The sequence below is a fragment of the Amborella trichopoda genome, chromosome 4, assembly GCF_054954075.1.
Source record: "Amborella trichopoda isolate Santa Cruz 75 chromosome 4, AtrichopodaSantaCruz75HAP2 v2.0, whole genome shotgun sequence".
In the NCBI taxonomy this organism is placed as follows: domain Eukaryota; kingdom Viridiplantae; phylum Streptophyta; class Magnoliopsida; order Amborellales; family Amborellaceae; genus Amborella; species Amborella trichopoda.
The window spans coordinates 46,500,857-46,522,878 of record NC_142339.1 but is presented as its reverse complement, the minus strand read 5'-3'; the positions used below and the strand labels follow the sequence as shown (position 1 = coordinate 46,522,878).

The 22,022-nt window shown below is 38.4% G+C and overlaps 1 protein-coding gene across 2 annotated transcripts in view; it reads left to right on the top strand.

Annotated features, from left to right (window-relative positions):
- The first annotated feature begins 4,720 nt into the window (after positions 1-4,720).
- LOC18995765 (vacuolar protein sorting-associated protein 9A) overlaps positions 4,721-22,022 on the top strand; it is a 37,969-nt gene continuing 20,667 nt past the window's right edge. Inside the window, exons 1-2 of one of the 2 annotated variants that reach the window (XM_006846545.4) lie at positions 4,721-5,215; positions 21,191-21,338. In XM_006846545.4, the coding sequence (XP_006846608.2) occupies positions 5,106-5,215; positions 21,191-21,338 (258 nt within the window). In that variant the 5' untranslated portion in view covers positions 4,721-5,105. Of the gene's footprint in view, positions 5,216-21,190; positions 21,354-22,022 lie in introns of both variants that reach the window. The other variant, XM_020668645.2, reaches the window with a different exon arrangement.

Genomic DNA, 22,022 nt, shown 5'->3' with positions numbered 1-22,022 from the left:
ACCTAGTCAAAATTTACGCTATAAGAAATATTGAACTTCAAAACCCGCACACGTTCATTAAAACTCCATTTCATACAACTAAAAGATTGGTTAAAAGGGGAAGAAATAAAAACAACTATTGTTTTTTGCTTTTAATTATAACTCAAATGTTATTTATAACAAACTACAAACAACAAAATCCAACAACACAAAGAAACATATAAAAATCCATATTAAGCTACTAAATTTGAAATTACAAGTCCAACATAGCATAAGTCATACGTCTTCAATTATAACAGAGGGTGCTATATTAAGCAATATATTTCAAATTATAGATAGATTCATTTACATATAATCACAAAATATTTCAAATTACAGATGGATTCACTTACATATAGTTACAAAAACACAAACCCATTCAACTAATAAAACACCCAAATTTGAAGTTCTCAATGACCCCAAATTTACAAATTCGTAATCAATAGATAATACACAAACGTAATAACAGCTATATATTTCAATTTACATATAGATTCATTTACATATAGCCACAATACATAACCATATTCAACTAATGAATAACGAAATCCCCAAAATGAAAATGATACAAACAACATCCAAAAGCTTAAAAAATAATAGAAATCTCTCGTAATAATCCAAATATATTGTCATAGGCATTGGCACAATAACACATTTAACTATATTCAGTTATTGATATCAATTTATAATAAAACCCCCAAATTTGAAGTTCTCAATAACCCCAAATTTACAAAGGCGTAATCAATAGATACTGCACAAACATAATAACATCTATATATTTCAATTTATATATGGATTCATTTCCATACAACCACAATACACAACCATATGCAACTACTGAATAACGAAATCCCCAAAATGAAAAATGATACAAACAACATTCAAAAGCTTAAAAAAATAATCGAAATCTCTCGTAATAATCAAAATATATTGTCATAGGCATTGGCACAACAACACATTTAACTATATTCAGTTATTGATATTGATTTATAATTAACCCCAAATTTACAAATTCTTGAACAATATATAATAAACAAACATAAATCAATAGTTCATGTGTATCATTCAAAAATTAAAAAAACACCACAAACTCACAGTTATAAAAATCCCAAAATTAAAGTTATAAAAACCTCAAATAATACATACCTTCACTACAAATTTGGAATCCGCCAAAAGAACAAAAAATGCATCAAATATCGTTATTTCTCTGTCAAAATGCTAGTGTCCAAATTATATAGTTATTTAGGTTAAGTATGTAAGAAAAATTAGAAAAGAGGGGGATGGAGTATTTTCGGATGTTCTTCGACCGTAACAGCCCAATAATAGTTCTCTTTTTTTTTAAAAAAAAAGAGCCCCAACTAATTTCGGGTGTTGAAAAATTGAAATTATATTTTCGGTTTTTCAACACCAGAAAACCCTAATTTCGGTTGTTGAACAACCGTAACTAGAGCGGGAAGGTTAAAAGACCTATTCCCGTTTTCGATTGTTGAAAAACCGAAATTTTTTGATTTCTGTTGTTCAACACCCGAAATTGGGTAAATCATATTTTTAAAAAAAGTCTCGTTATGAAAGTGAAAAAAAGGACATGGAGGTAATAACGGAAACTGAAAGGTGGATTTGTAATAACGCATAATATAACGGATATATACATAATTTTCTCTAGAATTTATAATAAAAGAAATAAAGATAAAGGAGAGATAAAAGAAAAATCAACACAATATATACGTGGTTCGGTAATAGTGCCTATGTCTACAGAGTGTAAACTAGTATCTCATTCATAAGGGATTACTCTGGTTTACCAGATATTTACAAAGTTACAATGATTGTCTTTTAGGAAACAAACCTCACTACAATAGTAATCTCACAAAATAAGAAACTCAACATAAGAAACTAAATATCTGGTTTTTATAACTGTCAACACCATACATCTCGATGTCAAGCTAATCAATTAAATTGTTTTTCAAGCCAAAACAACATTTTCAATGTATTTTTGAGGTTCACCTTGATTCTACACTTTAAAGCGTCAATCTTATATAACTTTTCCCCTGTTGTATTTTTTTGTTTTTTGGGTTTGTCAATACATGTCCCTGATTCACTAATTATGCAAGGTGATCATGGGGAATATCTACCTAGTGTGGAGGGGGTTGACTATTTTTCCTTTAGAAAGAATAATAAAAAAATGTCATTCCTTAAGCAATCACATGAGTTTGGGTACATATGGTGTCCATTAAATGTCTCCTCATTGAGTTAGGGAAAAAAAGACAAACCTCCATTTCGAAATTTATGATCTTATATACACCCTCGGGTACATGGTAGCCCATAGACAACCTAAACTTTAAACACAAGATCAAAGAACCCCCTACCCCTTTTTTTGGCCTTTTCTTTACCTAATTTGTCCTTTTATTTTTCACTAATCCCCCATAGTCCAAATCCCTTCCCAATCGATTAATCTTGTTATGTCTCTCCACCATGAACCTTTAGTAGAAGAGAGACAACGGAAAACAAGAAGCGATTTGGATTGTGGGGGTATAAGTGAAAAAAGAGAGAGGCAATTTAGAGAAAGAAAAAGCTAAAAAAATGAAATTAGGGAATTATGTCCCATTTCTTTTTGAATTTTGGAGGTTCATGGGCTGTATGGCACAAGGATGTATAAAGGACCATTAAAGTTGGAAAAAGTTTATATACAGCCGAGGCTCTAAACAATCAAATTAGAGTGCATCTCAAAAATTTCACTAACAGAAGTTGATTGATTTGATGCTCAAATATCTTCAAATTGATCATCTCAACATCAAGATGCATGGACATGAACAAAAACATGGATTTCAAGTTTTGGAAATAATGCATCTTGTAATGCATTTTTTAACTATTAATTTTCAAGATTTTCATAGATCTGCTCGAACTATACTATTTTTGAAACTTTAAATTTTATAAATAAAGATGAAATATATATTTTAAGATGATCACAAAAATTTCCATTATTGAAACCACATTTCACGATACTCACTATTTGAACGTGTGCTCAACGTGGATTGTTTAGAGCCCCAGCTCTATACAAACCACACCCAAGCAAGCTTAGATTTATGTCTTTTCCCTCGAGTTAATTTGGATATGAGCTACTTTTTTTATTGGAACGTTGGCTCATCTCAACCGTTGATTGATTAATCATGAGGTCCATGGCCGGCTTTTTGTATATTTCCCATATGAGAAATCTTTCACCGTACCTCTGATGTTGATCATCAATCAAACCTATCACACCTCCCTCTTTCTCTGGCACGCACGTTGTCATTAACCTTTGAGAAAATTACAAAAAACCCCAAGATCGTACTTTTTAATGCAACTTACACCAACCTAAATCTTTCTCTCACTTTTTTCTCGAAAACAAACTTTCTATGCAAATAACCCCAAGAGAAAAAGTTCATTTTTTTTTTATAGAAATGCCCTTCCCATATACAAAAAAATCAGTTTTGAACATTGACTTTTGGACTAGTAGCGCATTGCTGGAGCACACCATCACATTGCCATACTGCACAAGTGCCGGACGGCCTTTGCAATTGCCGGACCACCTTTTGCAACGGTTGAACCGCCCTTTGCAACTACGGTACCGCCCTTTGCGACTGCTGGACCGCCGTTCGCAATTGCCAGACCACCCTTTGCGACTACTGGACCACCATTTTCAATTGCCGGACTGTATATTACATAGTGCCGGAGCCCTACTGCCGTACCACACTTTATACAGTGCTGAAGCCTTATTGCCCGACCGCAATGCTGGAGTGCTATTGCCGTACCACACGTATACAGTGCCAGAGCCCCCTATTTTGGTGGAATAGAGGAGAGAGAGTCGTAGTTAAGAGAGGGTAGTTTAGGTATTTTTTTTTAATATATTTTTTTGATTGGGGGTATTTGCATAAAAAGTCTATTTTGGAGAAAAAAGTGAGAGAAAAAGTTAGGTTGGGATAAGTTGCATAGAAACTTTAGTCTTTGTGTTTTGTTTTGTTGTTTTTTTATTGTTTATTTTCCTTTATTTTTTTCTCTCTCTCATTATTTTTTGGAAAAATGACAAAAGCCCCCCAAAATATACATTTTATGTAACTTACCCCAACTAACTTTCTCTCTCACTTTTTTCCAAAAAACCAAACTTTTTATGCAAATAACCTCAAGGGAAAAAGTTCATTTTTTAAACGAAAATGCCCTTCTTGTTGCCAGAGTGCACTTAAATAGTGCCGGAGCCTTGTCAGTCATAATGCTATTATGCCAGAGCGCACTTACGTTGTGTCGAAGCGCTATGTTACACTGTCGAAGTATACTTACACAGTGTCGGAGTGTTGTATTACATTAACGAAATATTGTGCCCTTCCCATAACACATTAGCGAAGTACACTTAAACGGTACCGAAGCCTTATGACTCGGAATGCCAGAGCCCACTTACGTAGTGCTAGAGCGGTGGGTTACCGTGTCGGAACGCACTTGAACATGGAGAGAGGTGTGGGTAATGGGTAAAAAAAGTAAGGGTAGTTGTGCTTTTTTTTAATTTTTGGGATAAGGGGTTATTTGCATAGGGAGTTTGTTTTTTTTTTAAAAAGTGAGAGAATGTTAGCCGGATAAGTTGCATAAAAAGTATTCTTTATTTTTTATTTTTTTATTTTCCCTTAATTTTTCATGGACGAACTGTGGTCACCATAGCAGTCTCTCTCTTGGATTCCCTATTCTGATTGTAATCGTCTCTCTCTTGTTCCCCTTTCGAAGACCAATCACCTTACCAGAGTCTTAAGTGATTCATGCGCTTCCAACAATTCGAGGTTTTGTTGTTGTTGACGCGTCGCATTGGCTTTGGAGCCCGGGATCCAAAACCTAGGACTACCTCTTTCTATGTCCAATAGCGCATAACCCACACTATTCTTTCTTTCTTATATCACACTCTCCTTTTTCATTCTATTCAGAAGCAAAATCAGTCGGAATAAGTTGCATTTTAGGGTTTTCTGCAGAGTCTTCTATGGTCGGTTTCATTAGACGGTTCTACGTTTCAAATGGTCATGTGTGAACTTTAGGAGCTTGGAGGTTGTCTGGTTCGCTGAAGATTTTGTTTATTAATGGAGAATTCAGATTTTCTCAGTGCGGCCACTGCTCCTCTTACTTGCCATGACTTCTTGGACAGGATGCGCCACCCTTCTGCAGCTGATCTCGTTAAATCCATCAAAAGGTGTGAAACCCTTATTTCTATTTTGTTTTTGGAAATTACTTTGAGAAATTGCATCTCTTTTTGGTGACTGCTTTTTTATATATGGGCCCTTTTTTGTCATGGTTTGTTAAATAGGGATCCTTTAAAAGATGAAAATGCGTTGAATGATGTTTGTGTGAATTGTTTCAGAGCATTTATTAGGGCCTATGTCCTGGACATCTTGGTAACTGAACTTAGATTCATTAAAATGAGTGGTCTTTAGACAATCCTTAACTTTAGATTATGCTAATAGTAGAATTGCTAGACTTTGGAGAGTCTTTGCTGTTTATACACAAACTACAACTTTATTTGGGAGAATTATGTGTTTCATCATTATAATTGACTTGTGATTTTGGAGGAGTACAAAACTGGATATTCCATCCTGTTTTCATAGCTATAGTCCTCTTGTTGTATATGAGTAGTAAATTGAAAATTCTATGGGAGAGCATGTTTATGGGATGGCCAAAAACTTTCCATTTCAAAATCATTACTTATTACATTCATTTGATCACCTCAATTGCAGCAGATAAAAAAAATGAAAATAAATAAAAGCAGGAAAGTAAAGTAGTAGCTTGCATCTTTTGGGTCTTGTTTTTCTTTTCGTTATCAGTTGTTGGAATTTGCTTAATCCCTCAACAAGATCAAATTGAAGATGATCATATTATCCTTCAACATTGCTAGATGTCCCAAGATGAACCAATTACAAAGCCCAATTTTAGTTTCTACCACCTACCCATAGTAATGATTAGCCCGAATTATATGATGCTGATCTGTGCCTCATTTCCATGTGAACTGAGACACTACTTCCTGCTGTGCACACTGGAATAGTTCATGCTCTTCTTCACATTCCCCATGCAATAACCAAGGATTTTTTGCGTATAAAGTAAAGTGGCTCTGATCTTCTGGTTTGATCAATTTCTAGGAATCTTTCAGTCTGATGACCTTGCATTGCCAAAGCAATGGCTTCAGTTTCTTGGCAGTTAGAGACATGGTTTTGAGTACCTGACATGTGAGATGCTTTTCGTTAATCATTAGGCGAGAGAAGATGATCAATACAATGTCTAAGAGTTGCTAAGTTTCACACAGTTTGACGAATGACTCTTTTAGATCTTGACTCTCATGCAAAGATTGCAAGTTTTGATGTAGGATATTAAAAAATTGCTGTAATAGGTGTGGTTCTCTTCACTTACCTTTTGTGAGACCAACTTTGCTTGGAATCTGAACTCTCATAAACAAGGCTTGGAATCTATGGACATGATTAAACTGGTATGCTGGTTCCTCAGGCCCAATGTGCTAGCTTGCTGCTTTAGATGCATAGATGGAATGATGCACTCACTACCCAATCTGGTCAGTACTCCTGTAAAAGGCCCATTCCAAATAGATGCATAGGAAATAAAAAGTTCCCAAATGCTAATTTCAAAGAGGACAAAGAAGAGAGGTGCCACACAACATTAATTGCGCTGATCTTTATATATAGGTGGGATGCCACACCTCTACAAGTTGCTTTATGAAATGAAATAAATCTAGGCTAAAAATTGGCAAAAATTACCCACCACCCAACAACTTCAAGGGTTTTTTGGTCTCTACTTTGTGTCATTCACAATCACTTTCTTACTGTGTTCTAAAAAACGAATTCGTGACCTAGATTGGGCAACCCAAAAACCACTCTAGAGCAGTGAATCGACGGTCCATATCTGTGGATTGGTTGGGAAAAAAAAATACAAATCATTAGAAATACGTTTTTTGGGATTCTAAAGAGAAATGGGGTAGACTTTCATTATTTTGCATCAATATGTGAATATTGAGACATTGTTCCTTGTATAAATGTTTGTTAACCATTAGATTCACATCTCATAAGAAGAGTATACAATCATCTTGGATGAAGTATATAATCATACATGGATTACAATAAAGCATACAATTCTGGTAATACAACCTAATACCAACATGGAAGACGATGTTATTCTTCATCTTGGTCAGGCCACTCATTGAATTGGTGAGACAATACATTGAGTCGATCTATGAACAAATCATCCACATTAGTGTCCAGGTAACTATGCCCAAATCCCTAGGGGTTTGTGATTTGCTGTGGTCTTAGCCCAAAATCCCCGAAGTCCATCCCTCGTGCTCACCCCCACCCTCTTGCTGTTGGTCTCGGGCTGTGGATGTCTTGGTTGGGATAGGGTGGCCTCAGAATCATCATCTCTTTCATTTCTCCCCATACCCCGTCCTCACTCTCCTTCAACAGTTGTGCAACACCACCTGTATCTCCAACAAATTGTGGATATGTTGGTAGGCTGCTTCCTCTTTCTTGCTCCTCACCCTTCTTCTTCATCTAGCTTGCCAATTGCCTCAAGGAATACTCTCTTGCATAACACTGGCTTCTCTTCCTCCACCACTTATTGTTCTGTTGTATTTGTGACAAAAATTGTATCTAGGTCGATCAGGTTGTAGTCTTCAATCTTCATTCTTATTTGTCGCTCTCGGAGGTTCAAGTTGTAATAAATGTAAATAAGCTTATTATGCCTCTCCGAAGTGAGCGGATTCCTACTAGGTGTGTGCCAACAACTGGAATGTACTCTAGTTTCACTCATTGCTAGAAAAACCGAGCGATCTAACCGCTAATCGCTCTGTTAGATCGGAATCGGCTAGTGGACGGTCCCGGTTTTGGGAGGTTTTGGTGATTGATCGGTACTTAAAAAAAAAATTTCAAAAAATGTATATGAATTCCTAAAAATAAGGAATTTTGTTTGTAATGCATTTTTTAATATTCTTTACATTATGGTAAAGATTAAAAATTGTTTTTGTCATTAATACTCACTTTTTTACTTTTTTTTTTTGATAAAGTTAAATGTATTTCTATAAATATTTTACATGGTTTGTTTGAACCGAGTGTCCCTCCATGCTAGGAGTCTCCGTAAAAATTAGGTCAACCGACCCTATACAAAATGATTGTATGTATCTATCCAATGTTATACAAAGTATACAATGAGATTACAAAAAATGGGCTTATACTAGTACTGCCCCTTTACATTGTCAGTCTGTGATCTTAAGCAAGCAAAATAGCAGGCCACACAGTGTTACATTGTGGTCCCTCTGTGGTGCGGTTCGAAGATAGAGGCTTCACCCAGAGCCTTGGCCCCGTCCTTTGCCTGGAGATCGGCTAGCTCATTTTATGTCCTCAAGGTATGCGTCCATGAGACGTTTATATCCCTGCAAATATCAACGATCTCGTCAAAGATGAAAGCAAGATACCATGGAGGAGAGGAAGTCCCTCTTGCCCATGATATTATATTTCTAGCATCTCCCTCCACTATTAGGTTTTACCCCCAAGATCGGTTGAAGCTCTTGATGCCCAATAGAATAGCCACAGCTTCGGCATGCTGAGAATCTTGAATGCCAAGTATTCAGAGTAGGTGAACAAACTTGTGCGGTTGTAGTCTCTGAAAACTCCTCCTACTCTGGCATGACTGGGGTTTCCCATGGAACAACCATCAAAGTTAAGTTTGATTGTTCCTTGTGGGGGAGGTTACCAGTTGTGGGATCTCTTTCTTTTGTGAGGACTATGGCGCATGATGTTTCTCCAATGACTTAAAAAAGTGTTAGCGGTGATCCCTGAAAAGAATCGGTTGTTGGTTGCCCAAAAAATTACTGAGGAAGTAATTTTGTGGAGTAAGGTTGGACCTTCAGTAACATTTCCTTGGAATGTCCTGGAATTTCTCTCTTTTCAGATATTCCAAATTGTGGCTGCTACTGCTGCCTTTCAAAGTGTTCGTTCTGCCTTGAGCCAATGTGTGGCAGGGTAATAGGATAGGAGGTCCTTGATTGTTGATGACATTACCGATGGAACTCTGCAAAGCTGCAATATATGACCCCAAATGTCATGGGCCATATTGCAATGAATGAAAAGATGTGAGTTTGATTCTTCTTCACATTGACATAAAACACATCTATTGGGGATGGGAATGCCTCTTTTTTGGAGCTGATCCACTGTAAGGGTCCTTTACGAGCCTGCTATCCAGTTAAAGAACTTTACTCTGGGGGGTGCAGTGGTAAACCACACCGTTGATAAAATCGAGGAGGGATTGTGTGGAAAAGTGGGTCGCTGAATAAGTTTTTTATAAAAGGATGCAACCGAGAACATACCAGAGGGTGCGAGAGACCATACTAACATGTCCCTCCCTTGTATTGCTATGTAGGAGGAGTGTAGGGTTGCTGACAGGGAGAGAAAGTGTAGTGTTTCCTCATCGATTAGGTTCCTTCTGAATGAGGGATTCCACTCCCTTCGATTTCCCACCACTGCCATATCTTCTGCGACTATCGATTCTTTGTTTGAAGCAATGTGGTAAAGGGAGGGATAGAGGTCCCTTTGGGGAGTGTGTCCGAGCTAGATAGCCGACCAGATTCACACTGATGGAATCGAATGAAGTTCTTGAAGACGGAGAGGGAAGATGAGAAGGATTTCCACGCTCCTGAGGCGTTGTTGCAATTGCTTGGTTCTGGCACCCATGTCCCTTCGGGGATCTTGTATTTGTTCCGCACGACTTGTGCCGATAGAGAATCAGTTTGGGTGGCCAAATGCCACCACCATTTACCTAGAAGAGCCTGGGTATGTTTTCTTAGGATTTTGATCCTGTGGCCTCCCTATTGTCTTGGTAGGCAAACTTTATCCCAAGAGATTAAATGGAACTTTGATCTCTCTGCTTGACCCTATTTGTTAAAATCTTTTTTTTAATTAATTTTCAACTTTATTTGAATGTGTTTTGTTTTAATCATTCTTTATATACTTTTCATATTTTAGTAGTTTTTTGTGTATCTTTTTTATTTTTTCAACACTTTTTCGACCACCCGGGAGTTCCCCAGTTAGAATGGTTGAATCGGCCGGTTTACCGGTTAGGCCAGTTAAACCGCTTCCGGGCCCATATCCAGTTAAGCGTTCCGGTTTGATTTTGCGAACACTGGTTTCGCTTATAACCAGTAGCTGAGCATGTTTGGGAGATCATCTTGATTGCTATCCTCCTTAGGTGAAGTGCATTACTACCATGTATCTCCTACCGTTCAACTGGGATGAGATGTAAAAAGCATTTTAAGGGCCAAAAAGTTTCCATAAGATTAAATGTGTGAAAGAACAACAAATTAGTTAGGGATTAACTTGGATCCATATCACCTCTAGAACTCTTGGAAGTTTAGTTCCGAAGTATTCTACTGCACCCCTGTAAATAGAAAAACACTTTGTTTTGATGCTTTAATTACAACTCACAATGTAAAAAGTCAATGAAATTTCCTACACTTGATGTTAACTCTTACCTTCCACACTGCAGCTACATGGTTTTGGTGGCTTCTCTTCATCCTTTCAATAATGTAGTTGACACCGTCTATGACCTTGTTTTATTGGGATGTTTGGACGTAAAATAGAAATATTTTGGATTGAAGTAGAAACCTAGAAAATACATGGATGGAGAAAGGCCATTTAAATGTACTTGGAAGAATATGTTAAAAGTTAATATTCTAAGTATATAAATGGATATTTACCTACATAGTGAATCATGCTACCCAATTGTGTGTTCTACCATCTTTCTATGATCTCCCACTTTAAAAGCAAAACTACACTTCTCCTTAATAGCTGCATTGACCCTCTCAATTCCTTTGTAAAGGAGGCCCATGGTGGCTTTTTTTTTAACATCCACCATTCTTAACACTGTGACCAAAGAGCAGTGGCCTCTACTATACTAGAACACCTAGACTTGAACCTCTTGTTCGTGATTATGCCCTCCACTGTTAGTCCCTCAGGAGCAATGTTTCAAAAAGCGCTAGGCGGGTTCTAAGCGGCCAGGGGGGTCCAGGCCGCCCAACGCCTAGGCGGTCTCTCAGAACCTGGGCGGTCTCCCAGAACATGGGCGGTCCAGTTGAATCCAAATAAGGTTTCTGCTGTTATGTCAGTATCAGTTATATGTATTCCAGTACCTAATTCAAATTATACTACATATTAGCATTTAACACACACTCCATAAGCATAACCATAATCCATAAGTCGGTTCATACTCCATATCCAATTAAAACTTAAAATTTTCCAACCAACCAACTTATCAAACCAAGTTATCAAATAGTATCACACCAGTACTACAGTACACCACCATAAGGAAGAAAACAAAATTGAATTATGAAACTATGAAAGTAATACTTGAAGACTTAATAGAATCTTCAATAGTTCAATACACAATACTTCAATCAAAGTTCAAACTTCAAAGTTTAATAATTATACAACAATCAACATTCATCATTCATTCATCATCAAAAAATCTTGGGTTGGTTGCATTGGCATCATATTCATCGGAGTCGACAGAGTTGTCACCCTCCTCGACATATTGGTCGTCCCCATCCTCCTCCGTCTCTTTTGAATCAGCCCCTTCTTCCTCCATCCTTGTTCTCTGTGTAGAAGATCTAGTGGCCCTAGGAAGGTCAACTGATGTTCGTGAAGCATCCATGACCATCTCCCATGCCAATCCTACATGGCCCTTGACCTTATCATCATCAACTAACCACTCCATAGCATGGTCCATATTTTTTGATCTGATGGGGTCTCTCTTATCTCCCTTAGCAAACCTGTCCTTCAAGAGTCGATTGTACTTGACATAGACTAGGTCATTGAGCCTCTTTGATTCAAGCGTGTTCTTTTCATTGTATGAATCTAACAAAATCAAATGAAACTAATTAAAATCTAATATCTATGGTTTATGTATTATTTATAAAATTATACAAATTACTCTTACGGCCTTACCCCTTTAAAAACACTTCAATTGCGCTTACAACCGGATGAAGAAGTGGTTAGTTTTAAGATCTGAATGGCGAACTTTTGTAAATTTGGAGAACTACACCCCTGTTGGCTCCGCCAAATGGGTTGCAAAGATATAGAAAAAAATCATAAATAAATAATAGAATTACTTGATTACTTGAACTTGATAAAGATGAACTTAAGAATATTCTTAATACCCGGATTAATTTTGGTCCTTTGGCTCATCGCCGTTGGACTCCCAAAAGACTCTAATGAGCACTTATAATTTATCAGCTCATCAGCGCATATAATATCCTGCATATCAGGATTAGGGACTAGCACCTCTACACACTCATTAAACCCATTCATAATTGTGTCATTTGTCATTTGTTTGTGTATCCTTGTCGATATAAAAAAAAGTTGGGTTCAAATAATAACCAGCTGCATGCAATGGCCGATGTAGCTGCCTATCCCACTTCTCATCAATAATCTCCCAAACAGGCTTGCAGCGGGTTTCTTCATCATTGAAATTTTGGACTATCTCTCTTTTGCATTTCTCCATAGCATCATATATGTAGCCCTTAGAAGGCTTGTCACTATCAACCATGCAAAGGACTTTGATAAGAGGAAAAAATACTTTACGAGCGCCCTTCACCCCTCGCCATAAAGCCTTAGAAAGGATAATATCTCTCACCTTCTTCCCAACCTGATCCTTAGACCACTTGCATGCTCTCCACTCATCCGAGATAAACATTTGCCTCGATTGCACTCTCCTCGAATGTATGCTATCTAGGCATAAGTACCAGGTCGCATATCTCGTGACCCCAGGCTTCACAATCTCTTTCTTCTTTGTAAAGGTACTCATCATGCTGAGGGTGAGATGGTGGCTATAAATGAAATTTGTAACTAACTTGGCCTTTTTCCATGCACCTGATATCTCGGTTAAACCGCCAAGAGCCTCAAGCATGAGGTCTATACAATGTGCTGCACATGGTGTCCAAAAGATTCTAAGATAAGCTATGCGCAACAAATTAGATGCAGCAACATTAGGAGCAGCATTGTCTGTGACAACCTGTACAACAAGATGCTCCTCAACCTCCTTGATTCCCTTCTCTATCACTTGAAATATGTAATGGGCATCATGGATATGATCAGAGGCATCAATAGACCTCAAATAAACAGTCCCTACAGGATAATTCACAAACAAATTCATCTGACTTCTTCTCTTCCTATCACTCCAAGCATCAGTCATAATAGAAACCCCATATTGAGCCCATGCATTCTTCTTAAGTTCTACAGCTTCCTTCGTGGCACTCATTGGTTTTTTTAAAAAAGGCTCTGAAAGCTCATATGGGGTTGGGGGTTTCATCCCAGGCCAAGTTGGCCAACTGCCTCTATCATAGTATAGAAGCTGCTTAAGCGAGCGGTATTGAAAGAAATGCCCGCCTCATAAAACCATGTAGCAAGATAATATGCAGGTCTATCTCTCTCTTCCTTCTTGCTTCTATTTTCAATAGTGGTTTGCTTTTTTGTTTTCTCTCCTGCAACCTCAGGCTCAGGCCGAGGTAAAAAATATCCATAGGGGCCTCTAACTCGAGGCTTCTTAGTTCCAGAACCAGAAGCAATTACAACTCCCTTCCCGTTTTCCTTAATAATGGATTGCTCAACCTCTTGACATCCCTCCCCAATCCTTTCCTCATCACTATCATCATCATCAAAATTGACCCGAACCCCAGACCTAATCTCTACGATAAAGGCAAATCTCTCATATTTTTTCATTTTCACCATGTTCAAAAAATTGTTTATTTTCTCTTTAACAACATCAGGAGTCTTTTTACATGCGGCAACATCCCCCTGATACTGGCAAGATGTTTCTTGAATCGGTTTACGCCCTGATTTTGTATCATTTGCACAAAACATGCATCTTATGCAATTTTTATCATTAGGATCTGGGTTATAACCATATTTCCAACCGGGATCATCACTCCTATTAGATTCCGAATAAGACATCTAAAAAATAATGCAAATTACTAAAGCAATAAAAAAAAATCACTTACTTTGAATTTGATTGCTCAATCTTGAAACTTCCACCTCAAATATGCTTCTATATACTCAAAATCTTCTAAAAAACCAGCTAATAACTTTGCAAAACATCAAAAAGTAAATCTAATATCAATGGGTGATGTTTTGATCAACTTTTGTTTACTTTGAGGAATCCTTCGATCCTAAAAAATTCACCATAACTAGTTTTTGGGGGGCTTTTTCTCTTTAAAATTGGCTCCAACACCCTAATTTTTGGCCCTTGAAAACACAAAAAAAATGATCAAAATTGCCCCTACCGAAAGTCATTTCCACCCCTGGGTGGCTGCCCAGGGCTGGGTGCTGGGCCCCTGCTTAGGCGGTTTCCGTACCGCCTAGGCAGCCTGCCCAGGGATCAACCGCCCAGATTGGCCTCCTAGGCTTGGGCGATGCGTCTAGGCCTTTCGGACCGCCTAGACGTTGGGTGGTCTGCTTTTTGAATCACTGCTCATGAGACTTCGAGAGGCGGTCTTTTGACCACTCTTAGCTGGTGAACAACTTCTTTAATGTGGCTTGGACTTCCCTAATGGAGTTCATAGCTCAGTAATTTGTCGCAAAGGTGATGGTGGGTATGTTTAGCTCCTTATTCTCAGTCTGCTATCGAAGCATAAATTGATGTTTGGAGTGGTTATATATAAATTTCATTATGGCTCTCACTGAAACTATAGTTTTCTTCACAATTTTGATCTCGTTGATGTCCTCTAACATGAGATCAATGCGGTGGGCGGCATGCAGGGTCATACCAGATGTTTCTTTTTATCCATCAACTTGGATTCCGTAGAAACACAAGTTTTCTCATTGCCCGTAATAATCTGGACTACATGCTTTTCTCCCACCTCATCCACTATGGTCCAATACTTGTGCTAGGAACTTGCATCCTTCCTTATTCTTATTGTTTCTCTGACCAGAAAGTTAAGAGAATCCTTTTGCTTAACTTGTACCTACTAACCGTCACTTGTGAGAGTTATGTTTGTTCTCAGCAAACACTGTTTATACTCAGTTCACTTCCTAACTTCCTCCACCTCTTAATCCAAGATCGCCTCGTTGAGCTCATATGCTGTAGGCGGCTTCTCCTTGGGCCTTGCTGTTTGAATCATAGTTGGTGGAACCTTGTAGGAAAGGTCACGGACCCACTCCAGAACCTCGATCCCAAGATTCTAGCTAGGGATCTTGGATGGAACGCAGATTATATTGTGATCCTCGTTCCTAGCAGGCTTGAACTGCGGTTCTCAAGTGTCTGATGCATTGCATATGGTGTTTTTTACATTTAGGACTGATTCATATGCACTGATTCAGGTTTGTGCCTCCCATGATTCATTCTTGATCCCTTAAAGCTTACTATTGCGATTTCTTCCTCATGAAATCGCGCTTCCCTTTGACAAGGATTGCGATCCCTTGATATAGGATCATACAGACGACGATCCTAATCACAAGGAGCTTCCAACAATCCACGGTTTTACGGACCCGAGCCAGCTCCTGCTTCAGAGAACGCACCCCCGACAACTATGGTTTGGATTGCGACGATAATAGGCTTGTAATATGGGCTATTGGCTGCATTAAAGGGGATCCTTCCATGGTAGAACCATTTCCCCATAAATTATCTATTGTGAACTAGGTTTTGAGAGGAATGGGTCTAGGTGACCTGGAGCCATAGGCCGCGCAGGTCTACTTTGCCCACTTTTAGCACCGTTTACGATACTAGCGCTCTTAGACAAGCCAATAGTAGTTTGCTCAACATCTGAGGTATGGGAGGTGGTTGGCCCAAGTGACCCATTCCCGCATTAGAACTAGCAGCAGGTGCCCCTGTGCTCCCATGTATTCTCATATCGGGACCTCCATACATACCCATGTTGGGCCTTAGATATGTACTTTGACTGGTCCCTCCATCATGTTTGGGCTGAAACCTTCATACATGCTCGAGCTAGGCTCTCCATACATGCCCATGCTATAACCCTAGGCATACCGAACCCGCTTTCTCGATAGTGTGCTTCCTCATTGCCATCTCCAAGTTGAGTTGAATTGATGTTCTGGATTCATCCCACTCAGTATCGTATAAAAGCTAGCTATTTTCTTATCCACCTTTTGCTTTGCGATTTTTCTACCCTTTTTAGCTTTGAAGATGACTACCATCTACTTTCTTATATTTCTAGGGACACTAGGCATGCAATAATCCCTTCTTAACGTTTTCCAAATTCAGCTTGAACCTATTTACCTCACTACTTATCACCTTTTGACAATAATTGCAAACAATTTTATCTTTCTTATTTGGATCATATCTAACCCCATACTGCTGTGTAGGGTCTTCCTTAGATTGCGACATAGTTCAACTATTTTAAAATGCAAATGGTCAAAAATGAAGCTGGCAATCGACACGAAAATTAAGAACTAGGTATCTCGAGAAGTGTAGGCGGGTATTTCATGAAGTTATATTTATTTGTTGTTCATGCAAAATAGTCGTACTTCACTAATTGATCATCTATAAATTGATCATTTCAATCCATCACTCTAGCCAAGTCAGAATAATAAAAAAATGTCAATTGCCTACAATGAGGTCCAAATTGATAATTTAGGCATTTGATGGATGTACAACATATAAGTCAATTTTAAGTTCTAAAATTTTAACATCATGTGAAAGCACAATCATTTTAAGTTCCAAAATATCTCCTGAAAATTGGATTTTCTTACAAATAATCTTTCTTGAAAAAACTTTTTGCAGTTGAAAATTATATTTTGTCGTGAAAATCTATATTATAGTGCATTTATTCTCCACAAAATTGATATTTTTTATGAAAATTAATATTTCTCATTATATTATTTCCTGAATTTTAGAATTTTTCCTGAAAATTAGTTTTTTGTCTAGAAAATTAGTTTCTTTGTAGAAATGATTTTTTTTTTGTAATCAAAGGAAGACCCTGCATGGTAGCATGGGGTCTGATATGTCCCAAACAAGAAAGATAAAATTGTTTGCTATTACTGCCGAAAGGTAATAAGTAGTGGCGTAAATAGGTTCAAGCAACACTTGGCAGGGGATAGAGGAGCTTGCTGTGTGCCCTAGTGTGTCCTGAGCAACACAAGAATGCAGATGACAGCCATTCTTAAGGTTAACAAGGATAGAAAAATCGTGAAGCAAAAGATGGATGAGGAGATAGCCTATTTTTGTATGCCATTGAGTGAAATGGATCCAGAGCATCAATTCAACTACGACTTGGAGATGGCGACGATAATAGGCTTGGAGGATGTGCCCTAACAGGAAAGCGGGCTCGGTATGCTTGGTGGTTACAGCATGGGCATGTATGGAGGGCCCAGCTCGGCGCTGACCCAAACATATATGGAGGGGTTGGTGGAAGTATGTATCTAAGGCCTAGCTTGGGCTTGGATGGAGGGCCCAGTAAGGGATTATATGGGAGCCTAGAGGCACTTGATGCAAGTTTTGGTGCGATAGAGGGGTCATTTGGGCCAACCTCTTCCCATACCTCAGATGTTGAGGAAATTGCTTTTGGCTTGTCTAGGAGAGCTAGTGTCATAGAGGGCCCACTAGAGGTGGACACATTAGACCTATGCAGTCCATGGCTCAGGTCGCATAGACCCATTCTTTTCAAAGCCTAGGTCACAACAGATAAACCTTGGAGGCATGCTAAAAGGGACAGGACACGTAATGAAGAAATTTATGGGGAGATCCCATAAATGGTTCTACCATGGAGGGATCCCTTTTGATGCGGCCAATTGCCAATAATACGGGCCTATGGTCGCCACAATCCAGAAAGCGGGGCCCGACGTGAAGCCCCCTACAACATATGTGCTTAGTGGGGTGATCTTGGATGAAGAGGTGGAGGAAGTTAGGAAGTGGTTTAAGGAGTATAAGCAGTGTTGACCGAGAATAGGCATCACTCTCATAATTACAGTTGGTGGGACCAAGTTAATTAGATGGATTATCTTAAACTTTCCGGTCTATTGGCCACTGCATTAATATCATGTTAGAGAAGATCGTCAATATCAAATAGTGAATGAGATTAGTTTTAGCGAGGGCTGTGTCAAAATTTATATATAAGCACTTCAAAATCCTATTTATGTTTAGACAGCAGATTGAGAATAAGAAGCTAATCAGGCCCGCCATCACCTGCTTTGTGACATATTACTTGGTTGTAAACTGCATTCAGGAATCCCAAGCCACATTGATGAGGTTGTTCATCAGTGAAGAGTGGATAAAAGACTGCCTCTCGAAGTCTCGAAGTCATGTAAGGGATAAAAGTGGGGGGCACAATTACAGATAAGAGGTTGTGGTCTGGGTGTTCCAGTATAGAGTCTATGGACCCTTTGGTTGTTAGGAATGGTGGATGCTGATAAGAAAACCTGCATGAGCCTCATTTACAAAGTGATTGAGAGGGCCAAAGCAGCTATAAGGAGAAGTTTAGTTTTGTTCCTTAAGTGGTGGAGATCCTATAACGACATTAGAATGCACAATTGTGCCTCTCGATTCACTATGCAGGTAAATGTTAATTTATATACTTAGAATGTCAAATTTAAAATTTTTTGTTCACTATGCATTTAAATGGCCTTTTTCCATTTATGTATTTTCTAGGTTTCTACTTCAGTCCAAAATATTTCTATTTGATACTCAAACATCCCAACAAGGTCATGGACAAGGTCAGATACATTATTGGAAGGATGGAGAGAAGCCACCAAAACCAGTTAGCATCTGTGTGGGAGGTAAGGGTTAACATCTGGTGTAGGAATTTCATTGACGTAGTATATTTGTGAGGTGTAATTAAAGCATTGCAACAAAGTGTTTTTCTTAGCTTTCTCTATATAGGGATGTGGTAGGATCCTTCAAAACTAGACTTGCAAGGAGTTCTTAAAGCGATATGGATCCAAGTTAACTGCGAACTAATTCTTTACCTTTCACATCTTTAATCTTATGAAATTTTTTGGCTCTTACAATGCCGTTTGTACTCATTCCAACTGAATGGTGGGAGATACATGGTAGTGTTGTATTTCACTTAAGGAGGATAACAATCAAGGTGCTCTCCCAGACATGTTCTGCTATTGGGTTTGAGCGAAATTGGAGTACATTCCAGTGGTGTATATCCCTTGGAGGAATCGGCTCACTTCGGAGAGGCTTTATATGCTTGTTTACATTTATTACAATTTGAACCTCCAATAGCGACAAATAAGAAGGAAGATTGAGGACTACAACTCGATCGACCTAGATACAATATTTGTCACAGATAAGACAGAACAATCGGTGGTGGAGGAATTTGAGCCAGTGTTGTGCAAGAGAGCGTTCGTTGAGGTAATTGGTGAGGTAGATGAAGAAGGAAGGTGGTGAGGAGAAAGAAAGAGGAAGCCACCCCCCGAAATATCCACAATTCATTGGAGATGTAGGAGGAGTTGTGGAACTGTTGAAGGAGAGTGGGAAGAAGGTATTGGGGTAAATAAGAGAGATCATGATTATGAGGCTACCCTATCCCAACCAAGATATTCACGGCCCAAGACCCAGCAACAGGAGGGTGGGGGTGAGCATGACAATAGGGATGAGCATGAGGGATGGACAAGCTTTGGGGATTTTGGGTTAGGAACGCAACAAATTACTAACCTTGATGGATTCAGACATAGTCAGCCAACCACTAATGTGGATGATATGTTCATAGACTCAATCACTCTTGATGGATTCAGACATAGTCAGCCAACCACTAATGTGGATGATATGTTCATAGACTCAATCACTCAATCAATTGTCTCATCATTTCAATGAGTGGAGACAACATGATTAAGTTGAAGAACAATGTCGTCTTTCATTTTGGTATTAGGTTGTATTTTAAGAATTGTATGCTTTATTGTAGTCCATAGATTATATACTTCATCTATGATGATTGTATGCTCCTCCTTTATGAGATGTGAATTTAATGGTTAACATAACATACATTTACACAAGGAAGCAACATCTCAATATTCACATATTGATGTAAAATAATGAATGTCAATAATGCACTACCCCAATTAAGTTAACTTTACTCTAAAAAAATTATAATGCACTACCCCCATTTCTCTTTGGAATAATAAAAACGGTATTTATAATATTTTTAATAATGTTTTTGAATTTTAAGGCTGAGTCCGACCAATCCGGCCGATCCACCGATTTGGGCAGTTGATTAACCGATCTGGATTGGTTTTTGAGATGCCTGATCTGGGTCACTGATCCATTTTTTAAAACACTGCAATTTTGAACTAGGGATACTTGCAATAGGGGAGCACTAAAACGAGCTCAAAGCATTGTGGGAGGAGCTTTCCTTTAATTAACCTAATTAACCTTTCTCTTTGCATGTGTCAATGCTCATGTGGCAATGATGATTCAAGGCTCACATGTTGAATTATCTGAGAGTGAATTTTTTTTTTAGTTTCTCATTGTCTTGGTGAGTATTTGATTCGGTTAGGTTTTTCAGCTTCTTAATGATGATGCATGGCTCAAGATCATAGCTCGAGCTTTATCTCACTTGCACGTCGAAAATAAACGCCAGAAAGTGATGCGGAAGGTTCCTTCCTTAGTCCAGCCTAAGCCTTGCCTTTTCTAATTGAGGACAACCCTTTCATTCTTCTCTATAGGAACCCTTTCATATCTATGTTAAGGCAAGAGAACATAACTCCAAAATTAGGGGTGTAGGTTTCATAAAGTTTGCAAGAAGCAGTGGCCTTTGTCCATTATAACAGACTACTGTAGCCTTTTTTTCCAAATAAAAAAGAGACGATTGAATAGAAGCATTAGTTCAAAAATTCTTAAATGCTTGGGTAATGCTAGTTCAACTTTTTTTTGAATCAGAAAACTAATATGGCATCGTTTATTTCTTTTTCTTTGGTCTGCTCATCATAGGGTCCCATATCTTGAACCACAGATTTTAGATGACAGGTCTCTTGAGAACCATTTCCTTTTCAGTTAATGCCTGCTATCTTTTCTTTTTTTCTTTTTCCCAATTGGTGGCTCTTGTCATCAGTGTCTAATCCATTTACAAGTACGGTATGACCTTACTATTTCCATGTTTGTTGGATGACCCCTATTTATGTTCATTAATGCATGCCGGAGATTGACAATAAGTTGTTGGTCAAAATGGCAGCTTCATTGTGTCCTTTCTGAACAATACTCCAGATCCTGTAAAGGACAGTGTGGCGGTTCAAGAATTCCTTAACAATATGGAAGGCGCTTTTAGGGCTCATACCCTTTGGGCTGGTGCATCAGAGGAAGAGTTGGAGAGTGCTGGTGAGGTGAGCCTTTCTGAAGTACATACCTTCACTTCTTTGTTTTGAACAGATTCAGAATTTTCTACTTCAGTCAGTATGAACATATGTATGCAAGTGGATTCCCATTTTTTGATATCATGCAATATCTTATGAGCTTTAAAGTCTAGTTATTCAAAGTGATCTACTAAGGCTCATATAAATTGGCGATACCATAATGTCATTTACATTCACCTGGTATTGTGCACTGTGGGATTCGTGTTTGTTATTGTAGTTTTCAAACTTCTATCCTTTCATTAGCGTATTTCATAATTATTCTTGTTAAACTGCTCTCGGATATGTGTTATGATAAGTTATTGCATACTATGCCTTGTTTAATTAAAATGCCTTGCTAGTCACCAACTCTAGGGGAGAAATCCTATTTGAACCTTCCATCTGGATAACCATTAGACATGGAGCTCTTTCAATTAAAAAGAAAAAAGGGGGGAAAAAAAGCATAGATCTAGAAACTGCAATTGAAGTGCTGTGCTTGAATATCAAGTGGGAGATTTTGGGGCTGTACATAACCAGCCCAGGTTGCGGCTTCATTGATCTAGCGAAGGCCTAGTCGTAAACCAATGCTAGATTGATGAAGCCCACTATGTCCGAGATAAAGCTTGGCTCCCTACTCATGCCCTGTCCTAGGTACCCAAGTACAGCATACTCCCACAC